At 39.8% G+C, this 19,766-nt stretch overlaps 3 protein-coding genes across 4 annotated transcripts; 2 read left to right on the forward strand and 1 right to left on the reverse strand.

The window, feature by feature from the left end:
* The first annotated feature begins 648 nt into the window (after positions 1-648).
* Positions 649-2,189, forward strand: LOC131018580 (uncharacterized). Its single transcript, XM_057947293.1, has 5 exons — positions 649-652; positions 694-959; positions 1,065-1,342; positions 1,526-2,011; positions 2,078-2,189. Exons 1-5 carry the CDS (start codon positions 649-651, stop codon positions 2,187-2,189), a joined length of 1,146 nt encoding a protein of 381 aa, XP_057803276.1.
* Positions 2,190-2,267: 78 nt separating this feature from the next.
* LOC131018581 (uncharacterized) lies at positions 2,268-3,239 on the forward strand. The gene has a single exon (XM_057947295.1). It carries the CDS (start codon positions 2,268-2,270, stop codon positions 3,237-3,239), a length of 972 nt encoding a protein of 323 aa, XP_057803278.1.
* Positions 3,240-14,135: 10,896 nt separating this feature from the next.
* LOC131013922 (IRK-interacting protein-like) lies at positions 14,136-19,239 on the reverse strand. Of its 2 annotated transcripts, none has more exons than XM_057941846.1 (3): positions 18,555-19,239; positions 15,588-16,232; positions 14,136-14,996 (listed from the first exon to the last, which is right to left on the reverse strand). In XM_057941846.1, the coding sequence occupies exons 1-3, from the start codon at positions 18,738-18,740 to the stop codon at positions 14,205-14,207; spliced, it is 1,623 nt and encodes a 540-aa protein (XP_057797829.1). In that variant the 5' UTR covers positions 18,741-19,239; the 3' UTR covers positions 14,136-14,204. The 2 variants fall into 2 exon arrangements, with proteins under 2 accessions (XP_057797829.1, XP_057797830.1); XM_057941847.1 differs by having other exon boundaries at positions 15,588-16,207; positions 18,555-18,693.
* Between the last annotated feature and the right edge of the window lie 527 nt (positions 19,240-19,766).

Consider the following 19,766-nt stretch of genomic DNA (forward strand, 5'->3'; position numbering starts at 1 on the left):
AGCAAACCGTAGTAGAGGAGGCATCCAGCTCTGACCAGCCAGAGCAGACCACAGCCACGGCAGAACACACTAAGGAGGAAAAGGCCAGCTCCGCCAATTTTCACACTGAGCAGGATTTACACGAGGAAAAAGAAGTCATGGCTCAACACATGGAGTACATGGGAGACTTCACCAAGCCGGTGATTGGAGATACAAACACGTCGGCAATCGTGCTCCCCGCTGCTGTGAGAAACTACAATCTCAAACCTAATGATTCGAATCTGCTGCCGGTGTTCCACGGGATGCCAAGCGAGGATGCGCTGCAATTCATCCGGGATTTTTGCACACAAGTGCAAACAATCCCTCTACTTACTCTTACGGAGGATCAACTCAAGCTCAAGTGCTTCCCTTATGCACTTAAAGACCGGGCGAGGACGTGGATGCTATCTCTGCCGCCCAACTCTATCACTACGTGGGGAGATGCTTGTGAAAAGTTCATGCTGAAATACTACCCAAGTCACAAGACACAGGAGCTGAGAACAAAAATAATGGAGTTCACCCAAGGAGCGGACGAGCCTTTACACGAAGCTTGGGAGAGATATGAAGAACTCCTCCGCCAATGTCCTCAACATCAATTCACTAATGTGATGTTGATGCAGTTTTTCTACGATGGGTTAGTAGAAACTGCTCAATTTATGGTGGATAGCACAGCAGGAGGAAACATAGCTCGGAAGACAGCGGCAGACCTGAAAGAGATCTTCAAGACATTGGCCGAAAGCTCCCAACAGAAATCTGTCCGTGGAAGAAGAGTTGATGCCAGCGCGGTGACAAATCAGTTTGAGCTGCAGAAGCAAGTAGCCGATCTTGTGAGACAAGTGGAGCATCTCAAGATGGGCAAGATGGAAAATTCTCCAGTTCAGAGTTCAACCTCGCCGAATCCAGCCATGCAGTACGTAGAGCCGTGTGGTATTTGTGGAGATGTCAGCCATGGAGCCCATGAGTGTCATCGAATGGGAGAATTTACTCCGGAAGGACAAGCTGAGGTCTATGCGGCACAAGGATTTCAGAGCTATAATCAAATGCAGAGCAGACCTGGATTCGTGCAACACTACAATCAAGGGCAAGGCTATAATCAAGGACAGAGCTATAACCAAGGGCAGAGCAGACCGCAGAAGTATAATCAAGGGCAGAACGTCAATAATGGATGGAGAGGTCAGCAGCCCTGCCCACCGCAACAAAATTTTCCCCAACAATATCCACCGAGGTATCAACAGCAAGGGAATTTTCAGCCTTCGCAGCAACATGCTCAGCCCCAGAAGTCATCACTTGAAGATACGTTGCAAGCTTTTATGGAGATTAGCAAGTAAAATATGGAGATGACTAAACAGAATATGGAGTCTCAAGCATCCACCATAAAAAGACTTGAGACCACCGTAGGGCAACTGTCGGGCACCTTGAACCAATTGCAGCAGCAACAGCAGCCCGGAAAATTCCATGGTCAACCCTTGCAAACTCATCAGGCTCAAGCTATCACTGTTCTCCGTAGTGGTAAATTGGTAGACAATCAAGTGGAGGTACCAGAGCCGACTCGCAGGCCAGAGCTGATCCGACCGCCAGTTCTAACAAAGCCGTTCACTCTGTCACGATCACCAGCTCTGACGAGTTTAGCCATGCCAAAGTCAGAGCTTCCGAAATCACCTCTGGCGAAGCCAGTCCTGCCGATTCCAGAGATGCCGAAGGCACCTCTGGCGAAGCTAGCTCTGCCGAGTCCAGAGATGCCGAAGTTACCTCTGGAGAAGTCAGTTCTGCAGAGTTCCACCGCACAAGGTTCAATTCTGCCAAGTTCCACTCTGACGAGCCCTTATGAAGAAAAAGGACCAGAGCAGAAGAAAAAGGAAGGAGAGAAGGAAGATCAGCCAAAAGACGGAGTGATGGAGGAAGGAAAAGAGGCCAAACTACACAAATCCACTACACCTTATCGGCCACCAATTCCTTTTTCGGGCAGATTGCGGAATGAAAAGATGGATAAACAGTTCGCCGACTTCTACAACATGTTTGCCAAGGTGAACGTGAATCTGCCCCTCCTGGATGTGATCAGAAAAGTCCCAGCGTATGTGAAGTTTTTTAAGGAGTTAGTCTCCAACAAGCGGAAGTTCGAGGACAATGAGAAGGTTCTGGTCTCAGAAATTGCGAACTCGATCATACAGTAGCCTCTGCCACCAAAGCAACGCGACCCAGGTAGCTTCGTGATTAAAATTGCTTTAGGAAATGGTAAGGAAGCTACGGGAATGTTAGATTTGGGTGCTGGAATTAACCTTATGCCTTACTCTATTTTCAAACAATTAGAGTTAGGTGATTTGAAACCCACCCGCATGTGTCTACAACTCGCCGATAGGTCCGTTAGATACCCCCGTGGGATCATAGAGGATGTTTTAGTGAATGTTGGGGGCTTGATTATTCCCGTAGATTTTGTGGTTCTCGACATTGGGGAGGTGCATGAAAATGGTGTAGAGCACACACTACTGTTAGGAAGACCGTTTATGGCAACCACTAACACCTTAATTGATGTTAAGGATGGAAATATTAAAATGACTGTGTTAGGGGAGTCAGTGTCTTTCTCTGTGCATGATAGTCGTGCTATGCCTTCTGCAAATTTTATCAACGAATGCTCCTTTATAGATCCTATTGATGGCTTGGTTGAGAAGGTATTTTTACAGGAGCAGGAGTGTGTGGAAGTCTGTGCTGGATCGACAGACATGGAAGAGCTAGCTCGGGAAGCTAAAGAGTTCAGCTCTCCACTGCCCAGCGCTGCCCCCTTCAGCTCTGCAACCATCAGCTCTCCACTGCCCAGCGCTGCACCCTTCAGCTCAGCTATGCCGAGCTCTGTGCTGCCCCGCTCTGCCCAGCCAGTTATGCCGAGCTCAGCCATGTCTAGTCCAGCTCTGCCGAGCTCAGTGCTGCACTGCCATACGGAGCTGCCCATTGATGAACAGATGAGAACCACGAGGCCAGCGCTGGAACTGAAGGAACTCCCAGCCAATCTCAAATACATGTTCTTAGAAGAGAAAAAGGAAAAGCCGAGGTTCAGATCGGTAGCGTTGTCCCTGAATAAAGAAGGCGTGTTGCCAAAGGATGTGTTTGACCCTGGCGCAGCCCATTCTAAGGAGAATTTCAGAGGAGACAGACATCGCATGAAATCCTACTATGGGCGGAGTATTCCGATGGTGGTGGAGTCTCACACTCTGCACGATCCTCACTAAAGATCAAACTGAAGTCGGGCTGGAGACTTTAACTCTAGCGCTTGGTGGGAGGCAACCCACCGTTGGTTTGTTTATGTTTTTCTTGTTTTGTTTTTCTTATTCTTTTCTTGTTTTTCGTTGTTTGTTTTGTGTTTTTCCTAAGCTTCGGTTGCTTTGCGGATACTATTATGCTGGAGGTTTTCATGTTTTCAGCGTTGCCGTCTCTACTCTGCACAGACCGCAAATTCTCCTTTTCACCACCTCGCACGATGCTTCAGTTTCTCAATGCCGATAATTAGGGACATTTTCTTAACTCTTCTAATTTCTTTTGTGCCCTGAGGACATGGCATGCCTTAAGTGTGGGGGGGTGTTTTATTGTGTTTATGCTTTCAATTGGGCGAAATTGATTTTTCTATGCTTAGTTTTTGGACTCGAATCTTGCTAGTTTGTATGAATTTGTGGAAGAGAATAAGGTTTTCGATGCAAATTTCGGGTTTGAGAATGAATGGTGGTTATTCTTGTTTTACTCTTGATATATGTTTCTTGTTTGTGCAAAGAATTTGAGTTTTTGTTGCAACATGATTGTAAGTTAGTAAAACGTGATTTGTCCGGTAGATGCTAGAAGGAGTGTTGTCATTGTGATTGCCTACGATCGTATCTGATTTGTGAAAATGTTGGACGAATTGCCAACTTTAAAATTGCCAGCTCTGAAACATCTGGCCTGTTCTGAAATGTGATAGCTCTGAGTCTCTGCTCCTCTAGTCTAACTATGAGCATGGAAAACCACGTGAAAAGACTTTGGATTACATCCAAATGATTTTTATTTCATGAATTATGGCTCAACTGTCGAAAATTTTAAGCACACAAAGTGTGAAAAATGGTGATATTGATTATAAAGGCGATCACATTAGGGAATTCACTTCTAGCGGAGAATTGGGTCTGATCGAATTACTTACATTACTCTTTTGTTGTTTCTTAAACTTTGAGTTACTTGCATGATCAAGAGATATGTGTTGATTGTAAAATTTTGAATTGACTTTGAGAATGTTTGGATGGAAATTAGCATTGTTGAAATCAATATCTTCCTAGGATTCATACGGATTTTGCTTGAGGACAAGCAAAAGGCTAAGTGTGGGGGGGTTGATTTATGCCTAATTGTTCTAATTTTAGGGGTTTGCATGTGCTTATTTTAAGTTAAATCTTCTGGAAATTGGTGCGTTTTATGGTCTATTTTATGCTTTGCAGAAGATTTAGGTTTTCGAGATGAAGAGTGCAAATCTTGGAGAATTTGGGCTAAGAATCGTGTGTTTGTGCACACTCTAGCATGGAAGAGAGGCAAAGCCCCCGTGCCAGAACCGAGAAGGCCGCGCCAGAGCTAAAACCCCGCGCGGAAGTCAGGCCAGAGAAGTCAGGCCAGAGGAATCGAAATGCCAGAGGAGTCACCAGCCAGAGGAGTCACTAGTCAGAGAAGTCGCTAGCCAGAGGAGTCAAAAGTCAGAGGAATCGAGAAGCCAGAGCAGAAGAATCACCTATTCCTCTGTCGAGAAGCGCCAGCATCAGAGAAGTAAAGTCCAGCGCTCGATAGCAGAGAACTCACCGTTCCTCTGGCGAATGCCAGAGAGGAAGCGATTCCACTCGAGACCCATTCCTCTGGCGAATGCCAGAGCGGAAGCCATTTCGCTGGCGAGAGCCCCGAATTCCACCAGAGTAGGAGTGTTCCCAGAGCGCGCATTGCAGCTGGAAGTTGCCTTATTTTGCACGATTCTATTGCCTTTAGAATTCTTCTTTGCATGGCAACTTCCATGGTGATCCATAGGGAATTGAAGTCTATAAATAGGGCCATACTTTTCATTGTAATAATCAATCCCTTGCCCTAGTTTTAGACGCCATCTTTGCAATCTGTTGGCATCCGAAGCTTAGGAATTTACTTACTTTCATAGTTTCAAGTTTTTATTGTTCTAAGTTAGATTTCAATTTCGTTTTTAGTTTAGTTTCTTGGATTGTGATTGCGTGACACGATTACACGTTCAAGGATTTTACGGTATTTCGTATTTAATTTAATTTATTTCTGTTTAATCATGTTTACGTTTTTCATTCATGTTTATGCTTTCTTCTTAATTATGCAATTTAAATTATGCACTTTAGTTTATGCCTAGATTAGAAGTCTTTACTTTTACAAGTATTTACTTTCATAAGTAGGTTTAATTTAAGTTCTTTAAAATCTTGTCTAGGGTTTAATAGTTCAATTCGCCTAGCTTAGTTTTACAATTCGGTTTTTACTTAAGTTTTTAATTCTAAGTTTTAGTTTAATAATCAATCTCTTTACTGCTTTCTTTATTGTTTTTCCTGCGATACTACTAAAAGCCCTTAAAGACTTTCCTTGAGAGATGACACTGGGTCAACTTACCATCACTAGGATGTCCTTGTTCTATTGCAAGTCAAACTAGAGGTGTTCTAGGTTGAGTCAACTACAATGTTGAAAACCTTGCAACTCTAACATCGGGGCATAGACGATGCAGCTAGCATTATGTTAAACCTCATAGAAGTGTTCGGTGAGTCGGATTGAGCTACTCGTGTCAACATTACGAGAGAAATTTTATCTTGTGGGATGAGCGAGGGTAGTTCAGTGCACGAGCATGTCATGCATATGACAAACCTATTTGAGAAGCTTGACTTGGTTGGTGGAAGTATCGACGGTGAGGTAAAGGTTGATATAATCATAAACTCTTTTTCCAAGTCTTTTGAGAACACTGTTATAAGCAAGAAAAATTACACTCTTAATAAGTTGCTTAATGCTCTAGTTACGGCCAAGGGAGTTTTAGGGAAAGGTGCACAAGTGCTTGTTAGTGCTGATGGGCCATCTTTTTCGTTGAAAGGCATGAAGAAGAAGAAGGGTCCATGGGGCAAGAAAGGCAAGCAGAACAGTGGGAGTAGTGGAGTGGGGGGGGGGAGGGTCCCATCGAAGGCATGAAAAAGCCAACAGAGAAAGGAAAATGCTTCAAGTGCGGCAAGACGGGGCATTAGAAGAAAGATTGTCCAGTGCTCAAGGCAAAGAGATAAGGTACATCACAAGTCCTAGTAACTGAGACGTGGTTAGCTGTGTTTTCTACTCATTCTTGGGTAGTGGATATGGAGGCAGCTAATCATGTTTGCTACACTTTGTCGGGCTTCAGGCCAACAAGGCAATTGAGAAGTAACGATGCCCCCAAACCTATCGCCATACTCTCTATAACCAAGGCCCACCGCCAGTCCTCCAGTAAAGATCGCCACACCAAGGTTAATGGCTGCGGCCGCCCCGTGCGGATGCCAACGTTCTATGCCGCCCGCGTATTCCAGCTCACTCGAGAACCCGGCCACCGCACCGACGGAGAGATCATAGAGTGGCTCATCCGCCAAGCCGAGCCTTCCATAATCGCCACCACGGGCATCGACACCGTCCCTACTGAGGCCATCTCCACCTTCTCCGGCTCCCTCCTACTGTCCCGCGATGCCGCCACGGTGGCGATTGGCGTGCTTATTGTGCCCCCTCCCTCGCCGAGCTGCAGGCTGGATCTATGCCAACCGATAGCGCTACCGCCGTCGCTATAGATGGAGTCAAAATTCATACCGAATGGGTATGGGCACATGCCGTTCATGGCACTACTGCTGCAGCCGGCGATGGTGGAAGAGGAAAAGCAAAGCGAGTTAGGCGGAGACCATGAACAGGTAGTGTTGTATAATTAGCCATTAATTGTCTATTAGTTAAGAGTGTTTTAGTATAGAAATAATCTGTCTAGGGAAGAAAAACAAGCCTTTTGATAACTCAAGTGAAAAGTCAAGAGTTTGGCTTGTCTATTTTGGTACAAAAATTACGAGTGAGAATGACATGTTGGCCTGAAGCTCGTGGGTCGGAGGTTCGGATTATTTGGGAACATCATGTCCATCTCGTCTTAATTTTGTTCTCCCGTGTTTTCTTCTTTGTTTCGATTTATTCGTACCTCTTGCTCTGCCCTACGTCTGTCTCCGTTGTTCCGCCGTGTGGTCCTCTCAATCTCAAGATCAAACAGTAATAGCTCTTCTGTAACACCCCAATTTTCATAAACTTTGCAATCTAAAATTTTAAGAACTAATAGATAAAATGAAACTTCTTGACTATCAAAAATTAATAATTTAAAAAAAATCAATTTGCCAAAACTAAAGTAGTAAAATAAAATAAAATGATAAACTAAAACTTAACAAGTTTAACTAAAATGTTCAATGTAAAATCCTTATCCTTAGTCATTCTCCACTTCCATGGCCACTTCGACTTTAGAACTGCAAAACTGAAAAGATAAGGGGTGAGCATATTGAAAATATACTCAGTGAGGAACCATGCACATATTCACATACGCTTAAACATACTAATAAAACACATTGTCATACACATATTCTAAATTCTGAGTATTTATGAATTTCTAATCATGTACTTGAACATGATATTCTGAATTTCTGATCATGTACTTGAACATGATATTCTGGATTTCTGATCATATACTTGAACATGATATTCTGAACATGTATCTAGACAAATAACTGAGCAAAGCATAATCAAACATGAACTAAAAGCACATTCAAACATACATGAATATAACAACAAGCATATAATTTCTCACCTTAAAGTCGTAGGCAGTTAAATAAAATCCGGAATGAGGGTCTTAATAGCACCGCACCTAATCACATAAAACGTAATTACTAACTTAAATCTAAAATTCTATAAATAAAATTGTACATCATATATATATATATACATATATATATACTTACTATTAAATAAAAAATATAAATAAAATATTAGAAGCTAATGCAAAGTTACGATTTTGGAACCACAATTTAAGCTTTTAGAATTTATAAAAGTAATAATAAAATACCAACTCATATATAAAATTTGTCCTTCCTAGCTGGAAGCAAATCGACAATTAAAGGAAAACAATAAAATCTATTTATTTACCAATCCAAAAGCTTATACAGAGATTGAAATATGATGGAAACTAGCTTTTATATAAACTTTGACTTTTTAAAAGAAGTTACAACATAATAACAATCAAATGGCTACTGTATTAAATCGCCGACCTAAAAAAACATTCAAAAATGCCAACTTAATATATATACCACCGCTGAGAACTTAAATTTTCGAAAGATGCACTTTTGGGAACAAAAACTGACAGATATTTGATGATTTCAAACTCAATTTCGAAAACGAGACTCAACTGAAACGATTTAAAAGGAAAAATGGGAAAACATAAATTCGATAGAAAATAAGATTGAAACCTTACCGATTCTACTGTAGGCTTTGGGTTATGCGTGTGTCTGTGTATTTTAGGGTAAATAATCGTGTCTCTATTTATATTAGTCTTGAAAGAGTTTGATAAGTATAAAGATTGTATCCTATGTATATCTTCTAATAAGATTAGGAATAAAAGAGTTCTAGTTTTAATAGGAATTGAAATAATAATAATAATAATAATAATAATAATAATAATAATAATAATAATAATAATAATAATAATAATAATAATAATAATAGTCTAGATAAAATTAATGGTGCATATCTATATATATCATGTAATTATCTAAAAATAATAAGCTATACAAGAAAATACTAATAATTAAACTTATATAATAATAAATCTAAATATTTGGGATGTTACATCTTCTTGGCCTACACTTCTCGTACGACGAATACACACATGGTAAGACAAAACTCACAAAAAAAATCACACAAAAGAAATTACTAGCGCTCTCAGTTCCACGCCAACGATGCCAATTTGACGAAGCCATCGTTTAGCTTCGCGCAAATAAAGTTATGTGCCCACAACTATACTAGCTAGCAGTAAGTCTAGGGTCGAATCCATAGGAAACTGAGTGTAATCTCTCCTGCAAGGGTGTCATTAAAAAGGGTTTAATTTTCTGGTTATCCTGGTCACAACTCTCTTCTGTGCAAAATGCGTAAACGGATTGAACGGAAAATAATAAAATAACTTGATCAAATAACAAAATGATACTGACTTGGGTTTGAGTCACTAAACATGAACGTTTCACTCGGTCATTGGTTCAAATATATTTACCACAGTCGTACATCAATTGGTTATAGGTAAAAGACAGCTATGCCCCCAATTGACACTGGTTACGCACGCAACAGCCCTATGCCCAATCTATCCTTTCAATTTATAACTCCAGAAATTATCAATTAATGAGATTAACTATCCTGGTCATAAATTGGCATTTCTCTTGATAGAGTTATGCCCAAGATGCATTTGGATTTAGATAGACCCAATTTAACCCTTACGTAAAATTAATCCACTAGTCACGACTTCAACACCAGTTGTACTCTTCGGAGGTCGAAATTGCTTTCGGGTTGTGCCCACAGGTTACTTGTGGTCAAAACGCCTTAATCAATTAATGATCAGTTAATTAATTAAGTTGCTCAAACCTTTTGAATCAAACCTAGTGTATCAGGAACATACTCATGCAGTTATTATGCTCATTTAGACCTCTCGAGTTTTAAGTATTCATTCTCAATTTATCTTACCCAAATCGGAATATAAACTTTGCTAGACATGAATGAAATAAACAAGGCAAAAGACATAACGGAAAACATAAAGTAAAACTGAATTGAAATTACTTAAAGTAAAATAGTATTCCCTCCGTCCCACTCTAATAGTCCTATTTTCCTTTTTGGGACGTCCTACTCCAATAGTCCTACTTCTATTTTTGGTAATGATTTTACACTACAAATAATGTGGTCCCACACACCTTTACACACTTTTACACTCAAAAAGCAAGTTTCTTAATCTATGTGCCCAGAAGAAAGAGGACTATTGGACCGGGACTGAGGGAGTACTTACGACCAAAAGTACCGCACAAAACATAAACTAAAAACTATCTACACCAATAGCCTAGGCAAAGCTTGTTGCTCCTACAAAAACACTTAGTGTAGCAAGTGTAGGTTCTTGATGCCAATTGAAAGTTGTTGCTCCTACAGAACGAAGTATGTTGAACTACTTGTTTGAACAATAAACCCAACAACTACTTATTAAAAACAGTAAAGCAACGGAAAAATAAAGTACACACAACGAAATAACTTTATACTACAATTTGTTTAATTGCAGTTGTGAATTCAATATAAAATCTCTTTTACAATGAATTATACGATCTATTTAATAAAAATCTCTTTTACTAAGTAGATCTGATAGGAAAATAAATATATCTTCTAATCTTATCGTAAATGCTAGCAACAAGCTAGACTTACTGAAGCTAATATACACGTTACTAACTGCTGAAATAGAAATTTTATTGAAAAAAGAAAAATTCAAACTTTGAAAGCACAGGCGCAGACAAAGGGACGAGCCTCAAGAAAGAGAGCTAAAACAAAAACAAACAAACAACTAGAAAGCAACAAAAGTTAACAAAATGGGAAGGGGCGGAAAGTCAACCTCAGAAGCTTCGGCCGAACCATTGCCCCTAGGATAACCGGTCCCCAAAACCCGAAACAGAAACCCAAACAAAAACCACAAAAAAAAAAAACAAACAGCCAGACCAGCTAAAGCAAGGAAATGCCTTAAGCAGCTGGAGCAAGGACGTTCCAAAGCAGACGCCCAAAAACACACAAAGACCACTAGAAGAGCCACAGAAGCCGAAACCCGAAACACTAGCACCTAAGCCCAAAGCACCCCTGAAACCTGCAAAACCAAAGGAGAACATAGAAGAAGCCGAGCGAAATAGAAAGAAACACAGAGAGCTAACGAACGAGCCCGACCACAACCCACAAAAGCCAACAAAGGAGAGCAACCTTTCCAAACATGACCAAAGCAAGCCCCAAACAACCACCTCAAGATCAGAGAAAGAACACAAGTGGTGCCATCAACCAAACCTGTCTCATACCAGACCAAGTCTCTCAAGAAACTAGAATTCCCAAGAAGTGTGCAAAGCTAAAGCTTTGAGATGCAACAACAGGATTATACAATTCAATCCGATCATACCCAATTCTTCGCTAGGAGTGAATTTCCTAATGCAATTACCATTATAATCAAATCTCCTCCTTTTTATAAATAAGATCAAATGCTTTGCTTTCAACAGTTAGGCCAACTTCACACGATTAGAACTTTTGGGCGTAACCAAAATCGTCACGCGTGATTTCCCATGCTAATAATGAAAAGGCCATCAAAGGAGCAGAGACCCAAAGCTATTAAAACTCAAACATCAACCAACCAATTCAAACCAGAGAAAAGCTATTAGGTCTATTGCAATGAAAACACTCATCCTAGCATATACCGGACAAATCACGTCGTAAATTGCTCATCAAGATGTTGTAGCCAAAACATTAAACCCCTTACACGACTCGAGAACTGTAGGTAAGAGAGGGACAAGGACGACCACCAAAGACAGACACAAACCAGAACCACTAATGAACCATCACTAAACAAGAGGAAGTCGCAAGAGCAAGAAAGGTCAAAATAGAAGGGAAAGCAACCACACACAAACGAAACAGGAAAGAAACCCCACCCCTAAGCAAAACAAGAAGAGAAGGGGACATGAACTTCCCTGTGAAAAGCAGCACCCTCAAAGGACGAATTGAACATAAGGAATGAGCCGCATGTCGTCACGCACTAGCTGAAGAATATCAGGGATCGCAAAGGACCAAAAACCCTCCTCAGCAACCGAAGAGGCCAAGAAAACAACAACACGATTCCCTTCCCAAGAAGAGATAAACGCCCCCACATGGAAGAGACGCCTAAGAAATGATCTGAACATAAGGAAGACCCCGCCGATCATCCCGAACCAGCTGTAGAATATCAGGAATAGCAAAAGGCTAGAAACCCTCCTCAGACACCAAAGAAGCCAAGAAATCCGCAACATGGTTCCCCTCACGAAAGATATGAGAAATCGTGATGTGTAAGCTCATGTTTTAAACTCATGAGTCTTCCAATCAAGGTGAGTTAAAACTAGATGTTGGTTTGTATGTTGGAACAACAATCCAGCTCTTTGATACTTGTGTTTTTGCTTCTCTAAACTGGTACCGAATGCAATGACATTCCTCCCTATCTATAGATTTCTAGAAGCTTGAAAATCAAGGATAGAAGGCCGAGAACATGCTTGAGAAAACGTGGCTGAAAACGTGGAGCTTGTGTGAAAACTTGAAGCAAAAGAACACTTGGTTAACAAGTAATTACTCAATCTTCCTATAATCAAGCATTGACTAAGTCTGGGTTGTTTTCTTTTATCTTTCAGTCGATAATCTTGATGATTAAAAGCAAACTATTATCCACAATTAATAAATAAATAAAGAAGACAAAACTTGGAGAAATTCAAAAATAGAGTTAAAAAATATTAATTCTAACAAATTATTATATATTGTGAAATTTATTATAATTATTTAATTTTACCAATTTATTAATGCAAGAGTTCATGGATTAATATATGCAATGTATACACTTTGGACTCTGCTAATCTTTCAAAATAGATATGGTTAAATCAGAAGAATATTTGGAGTGATTGTCTTACTCCCACCATGTCTGTGTTTCTGTGGCGTCTGCTTTTTGATCGTTTGCCCGTCGATTGTCGTCTCCAGTCGCGAGGCATCTCATTTGCTTCCATGTGTCTCTGTTGTGTGTCTCCTTAGTCTGAGTCTTGTTTGCATGTGTTCCTGTGGAGTGAGACTGCTTGGATTATGTTGGCCCATTTTGACTCTTAGTTTCCTTCTGTGCACACACCTTCTCACATGAGCACCGATATTGCACGTAGATTAGGTCACTGGCGGCGTGTCTTTCCCAGGGAGGACAAGTGGCATATTTCCTTTCTGATTCCTTGTTTGATTATGTGGTTCCTTTGGACGGAACAGAATAACCGTAAGCATAGAGCTGTTCCGTTACGTGCCTCTCACGTGATTTGGCAGGTTTCTCATCATCTTCGTCTTCTTGTTGTGGTGGTGACTCTCACTGACATTCACTGGCGATGATGCGCTCCACTGGTTGATTTCATGCCTCCAGCTTCTCCTGCGAGGAGGACCCTTCGATCCACTATGGTGCGTTGGATCCCTCCACATTCTCCGTGGGTGAAGCTGAGCACTAATGGTTCTAATGATTCCGAGATGCAGCAAGGTGCCGGTGGAAGAGTGGTTCGTGATCACACGGGGGCTCTCCTTATTGCTTTTTGCTCCCCTTATACTGTCTCTCCGTGAGTTATTTGCCTTGCTCGAGGATTTGAGATTGGCTGTCACTTATTCTGATCATATCTGGGTTGAGGTAGATGCTGCAGCGGTTGTGTTGCTCATGTCTGCGAGGCGTCATTGTCTTGATAGTATCCGCCATACTGTTGCCTCGATTTGGCAACTCATTCTACACCAGCAGGTCCGTTTTACTCACATTCATCGGGAGGGAAACCGGCTTGCTGATTTTATGGGGCGTTAAGGGCATCAAGCTCAGGTGTTATCTACTCTGCTCCTAGGCATTTTCTTGCTCTTATTAGGATAGACCAACTTGATTATCCTAATTTCTAATTATGTTTCCATGATGATAGGTAGTCCGTTGTGGCTTGCTTCTGTTTTGATGTTGTTTGCTTTGCCTTCTGGGTGGAGCCTTTGTTTGGCTAATTCTTTGGTTATTTCTAGCATGTCTCTCGTCTTTTCCTCTGTTATCTCCTTTGGGTACTGTTACTTTTGGACAATACTATGTATGAGATACTGGTGGATATTTATTTGCAAGTTGGGGGTCTGCCCAACCCCTCACCCTTCGAGTGGTTAAAAAAAAATCGAGAAGAATATTTATAATGTGAAAAAAAAGAGAAATTAATTGAATATTGAATAAGTTGGATAAATCCCCCATCGCGCGGTCGACCTTGAGTGTTTGTGGTCTATGCTAGTTTAATTTGGTCTAATCCATGAATAGGATCTGAACCAAGTTTAATCAATCAGTGTGAAAAACTTATTTGAAGAAATTACTGTGACAATAATACACACAAGCAACTTAGAAATTAGACAAGTGGTTTATATGTACAAAGAACCTTACATCTAAGCACTTGATGATGCATATAGAATCCAGGCATGACCATTATCTGGACCCTGGTCGGCCCCGGCGCCCTCTGCCTGCTCGCAAAGACATCCTCCATGAAACGCGGCTCGAACGCCTTTCCTTCCTCGACTCTCAGAATACCCAACGGTGGGCTGAAGGAGAAAGCGAGCAGATGGAGCAGCCAGATGCACTTGGCCGCGACGAAGAACGCCTGGAGGAGCTGCTCCGGCCACGGCCTCGTCCACCCGAGAGCCACGATGATGCCGCTCATCTTCTGATCACAGAACCTGCTGAACTCATCGCTGTAATACTTGGTCCCTTTCCTCAGAACCTCGTTCCAGCTCAGGTTCCTCAGCGCAACGAATAGGTGGAAGCGTGCTTGGCATTCGTTGTGGCGGTCGAGCAGCTTGGGTGTCCCGTTTTTCTGGAACACGCAGTTCTCGAAGTCCTGGTAGAGTGAAGCGTTGATGATGGCCTCCAAATGATGGAGAACTGCTTTGGAGTGTTTTGTGTCGAGGGAGAGGTTGTGAGGTTGGAGCAGCGAGTTGAGATTGTCGAGCAGAGTGTGATCCGTTTCTTCAATCTGCGCTACGAGGGTCTTGCAGAACTGCTTCACGGAGAGCCTCGCTTCCGACACCATCTGCAAGAAGCCCTCCACCATTGCTTCTTCACTCACAGGCATTGAGCTCTCTGTGTTTGCATTCCCTCTCTTTGGAAGGCTTACAGATTTCTCAGCAGCCAAAGAGGCCTTCACCTGCTCGACAATGAAGTTTAGTTAATTTAATTGGACTTGGAGTCGCCACCAAAGATAAATAGGGAATCAGTGGAGGAGCCACAATGGATCAATAGTTCAAATGGATTTAATTGAGAACAATTTCTTGTGTTTTTTTATTACATAAGTTCTTAGCACCTCTTGAGAGTTGATTGTAAAAGATTTATATTGCTAATAAATTAAGATATTACATAGGATTTTAAAAATATAAATAAATAGAAGAGAAATATTATAATGTGATCGTGTATAATTTTTTTTAACATTGTGACATAATTAAACATTATTAACATTGTGACCAAATTTTTATTTTGGGTTGTTCTACTTCAAATGACCCAACTCAAATTTAGAAATAAAATTAGACATTCAACACTACATTTGAATTGTCCCACCACCAATTTACATCTTTATAACACAATTCTTAATCTCCGTGCTTAATTCTTTTGGGTCATTTGAAGCGGGACGGAGGAAGTAATTTATTTTATTTCTTTCTAAACTTTTAGTCACGACTCTTTAAATTTATGTTTAATTGACCCCCTGAATATTAAGTATTATGGGAAAAAAAAGAAAAGAAACCTGCACAGCTTGTCTCAAGGCCTTCTTCATGTCCTCGCAGTAGGCCTCCAGGTAGTGGAGCTTCTGGGCGAGTTCCCTGAGCGATTTCTTCATCTCGGCGGCCTCAAGCAGGGCCGCGTCTCTGCTCTGGTGTGCCTCGGTCAGCTCCTTCCTCAATGCATCCATGGTCAGCACTCCCAAGTCGCTGAGCATTTGGGATACCTCCTCGGCCGGCGATGAGTTTCCCTTCTTCTTTAGCTTCGGAAAGAGCCACGACAGGCTCAGCCCTTTGTGCCTCGGGTTCGAGTGGAGCGAGGAGTGCGAGTCCGTCAATGGCACCACCATGTTGGACTTCCTGCTGCTCTTCATCGCATCGTCGGCAGCTGCCGGCTTGCAAGATGACACCGATTCCATGTCTCCTAAACTAGTCCTCCTCGATTTGGAGTAATCTGGTACACCACCAATGTTGTTGGAACAAGAACCTACCACGGAGTTTTCGTCGTCTGCTCCATCTCTATACCCTTTCCTTGAAGAAGCATTTGCACTTCTGTAATCTGATGGCATGGTTTGACTGTGGTTTCTGGCATCCAAATTGTAATCCTTCCAGTTTTGAGGATTTTCCGGCAGAGCTTGCCGATACCCTGTCAATGGTTCCTCCTCGTAACTCTGTTAAAAGTTTTCCAATAAGCAATGCTCAAGTTCAAGATTATTAGTATTTATACCGGTTAATCGAGCCTATAAATACGTAACTTTTCATCAAATTTTGATCTTGTGCTTGAATTATAAATTGTATCTCCAAATACATGAACTTTCAATTATTCTAATTTACACGTACAACAACGGAGATGACGTGCATTCACATGTAAAAATAAATTATTTTAATAAATACTTTATGAGCGTAAATTTATACCTCCTCCGTCATTTTAAAAAGTATTCATTTTTAAATGACACGAGTTTTAATAAAGTAGTTGAATGTGTTTGAGTGGAGTAAGAGTCTCACTTTATTGTGAGTAAAAAAATTATCAAAAATAGATTGAATACATTTTATGAGAACGGACGAAAATGATAAATTTGATACATTTTATGAGAATGGAGGGAGTATTTTATTTCATTTTATAGTACTTCCTCCATCCCACCGAAAGTGGTGCGTATTCCTTTTTGGGCTGTCCCATCGAAAGTGGTGCATTTCCTTTTTTGATAATAATTTTAAACTACAAACAATGTGGCCCCACACACATTTACACACCTTTACACTACAATCTTATTCTTTTTAAATCCAGTGCCCAAAAGAAGTGCACTATTTTCGGTGGGACGGAGGGAGTAACATTTATTAAATTTTTATTACGTGTATAATGTATTAAATTACACAATTGACCATAAATTAAGTATATATAAGAGATATAATAGGCAAATCAAATTTTGTAAAATAAGGCTCTTTCATAATAGGTATAAAATTTGTCAATTGCACTAAATTAATGTTGAACATAGTTCGATTAAATGATCGATATACTAAAGTACATATTTGAATGTCTTGCATCACTTCAACTAGTCATAGTGGCATTAAAATGATACTATTAATTCATCGGATAATATGTTGAAAATCAAAATGATTGAAAATTTGTGTAATTGAAGAATAAATTTTTAATTAACGTATAAAATCATCATGTAAAAACAAAACACTCTTAGAAAACAGACATTATAGATGACATCGTACACATAACTTTATTTGCAAAAATATATTTATATTGGTTCTGGTTCATGTGGTGGTATCAATGCGATAAGACAATATTACTAGAACGCACATAAGTACCACTCTGCACATAAGCTTTCTCAAAAAAAAAAAAAAAAAAAAAAACATTGCACATAATTAGCATTTTATTTTAAATTATTATGTATGTGCATGTATCATCTATAAGTAACAGTTTAAAAAAAAAACAGTTATACATGATTGCTATAATCCGTCAGAAAAACTGTTACATATGTGATGTGCGTATCATTCATGTTTCGTCTTTAGGATTATTCATAAAGATTGCTAGTGAGCTACAATAGGACTTACAATAGTAATTGAAATTAATATGATATTATTATTTTGTATATTTTTTATATTAATTTCTTTTCTTGATCGAGATTTTGAGGAAAATTAGCATATATGCAAGTTGTGTGCAGATCTGGACACAAACAGCTGAAGAATACGCCAAATGAAGAAATGAGAAAGTAGTAAAAGCCAGGCTACATCTGACAACATTTTCAATAATTTAGTAGAAGCAGAGTTTAACATAGAAACCTTTATCTACAAGCATGGGTTTATTAATTTAGCCGCCTTGCTTAGCTATGAAGGGCAGCTAGAATAGTGTTGTATTTTACAACTTTGAAGCAACAAGCTTCAGCTCACTATCTTTACAACAAATAATTAAATATGAAAATTTCGGAATCTCGATGTCTTAACACGTCAGAATATAATCAACACAACTAGCAAGTAATTAGCTTCCAAATCTCGACACTGTACACTCTATTCTATGGTGATCATATATGATTAAAAAAAAAAATCAAGAGCTGACTATGGTGATTAATTCATATTGTAGAAATAATCAAGGGTTTATAGTATTCCAAAGTTTCAATACATTTGAATAAACAATATAAATAGCCTATAATATCTTTATATATCTAGGGCCTCTAGGGGCGTTTATTTTTAATATATAAAAATAATATAAGTTAAGTCGTTATTTATTAAGATAAATTGGAACTTTGGAATACTCGAAATCCCTTAATAATTAACTACTATTATTTGAACTAATTTAACCTGATTTATGTCTTATTTGAAAAAAAAAAATAATAATAAAAATAAAAATACTCAACCATATATATCATCAATCATAAAAAGTAAACACAGATTAAAAAGTATCTTTACTAAACGCCCCTTAAAATGCTGAGGCAGTAGAATCTTGAAGCCATCACATATTGAATGAGTGAAAAAAGTGGAAAGCTTACTGGGGTAAAAACTGGATAATCTTGGGCAGAAAAGTAGGTGGCATGGCGGGAGAGAGGGGAAGCAGAGTGCAACATTGAAGCATGAAGAGCCCTGAGCTCCACGGCTTTTGCCATGGCGGCTTCAATATCTCGCCTGCCGACAATCCCATTTTCACCGTTGGCTTCGTGGTGGTCGATTGCCGCCATTAATGGAGCAAAAAACAAGAGGATGGAATATGCATATGTGCAACACAGAAATAAAGTAGATATGTGTTGTTAGTTGTTACATTGTGGGGATGGGAGAATTTATTCACTGGGAAGAAAACAACAAATTAAAGGGATGAGGCTTTAAGGAATCCAACGGCCATGATTTCGTATCCTGTGGGGATTCTGGAGAGCCAAGTAAATATCAGAGAGAGAGAGAGAGAGAGAGAGAGAGAGAGAGAGAGAGAGAGAGGTTAAATGGAATGATGATTTGTCTTTGCTCATAGTGAAGTGTAATGGAAGGAGTGCATGTGAACCTTGAGAGAGAGAGCGACAGAGGGACTTTTTTGATTTTTTTTTTTGAGGGCCACTTAATTATTCGATTTTTTTTAATGGGTAGAGACTAGAAAGAGGGAAGTCTCTTGTCTTTGCTCGTAGTAGAGTGTGATGAAAGGACTGCATGTGAACCTAGAGAGAGAGAGAGAGTTTGTTGTGTAGTTTTCACTCTTTTGTGATGGGGATGGCATGAGAAAGTGGTCTACCACCAAAATTCCCAAACTTTTCTTCAGCTTTAATGATTTAGCTGTAGAGGTTTGTATTGTTGGAATGAATTTCCGCACAGCTAATTATTTGTATATTGAAATTCTTCAATATGTTTATATTAGATTGAAATTTTATCAACCACCTCAAGTAATTTATAGTAGCTTTTATTTGACCGGCCACTAAGTATTTTACTTATGTTAAATTACCTTAAAATGAATTTATCTGCATTTGGGAACCTAAATTGAAATTGCTCGATTTGTATTGGGGTCGAGGGAGTTTGTAGTTGCATACTCTAGTTAGAAATCAAACTTCAAAATTCATTTTGAAGGCATTATAATTTAGTCTCAATGGACAATAGTAACCAATTTCATATAGTTTGATTTATATAGCCATGCACAAAGATAAAAAGATAAGTACTCCCTCTGTCCCATTAAAGTTGCCCATATTCTTTTCGGCACGGAGATTAAGAAGGAAATTGTTATGTAT

This window comes from Salvia miltiorrhiza, chromosome 3, assembly GCF_028751815.1.
Source record: "Salvia miltiorrhiza cultivar Shanhuang (shh) chromosome 3, IMPLAD_Smil_shh, whole genome shotgun sequence".
In the NCBI taxonomy this organism is placed as follows: domain Eukaryota; kingdom Viridiplantae; phylum Streptophyta; class Magnoliopsida; order Lamiales; family Lamiaceae; genus Salvia; species Salvia miltiorrhiza.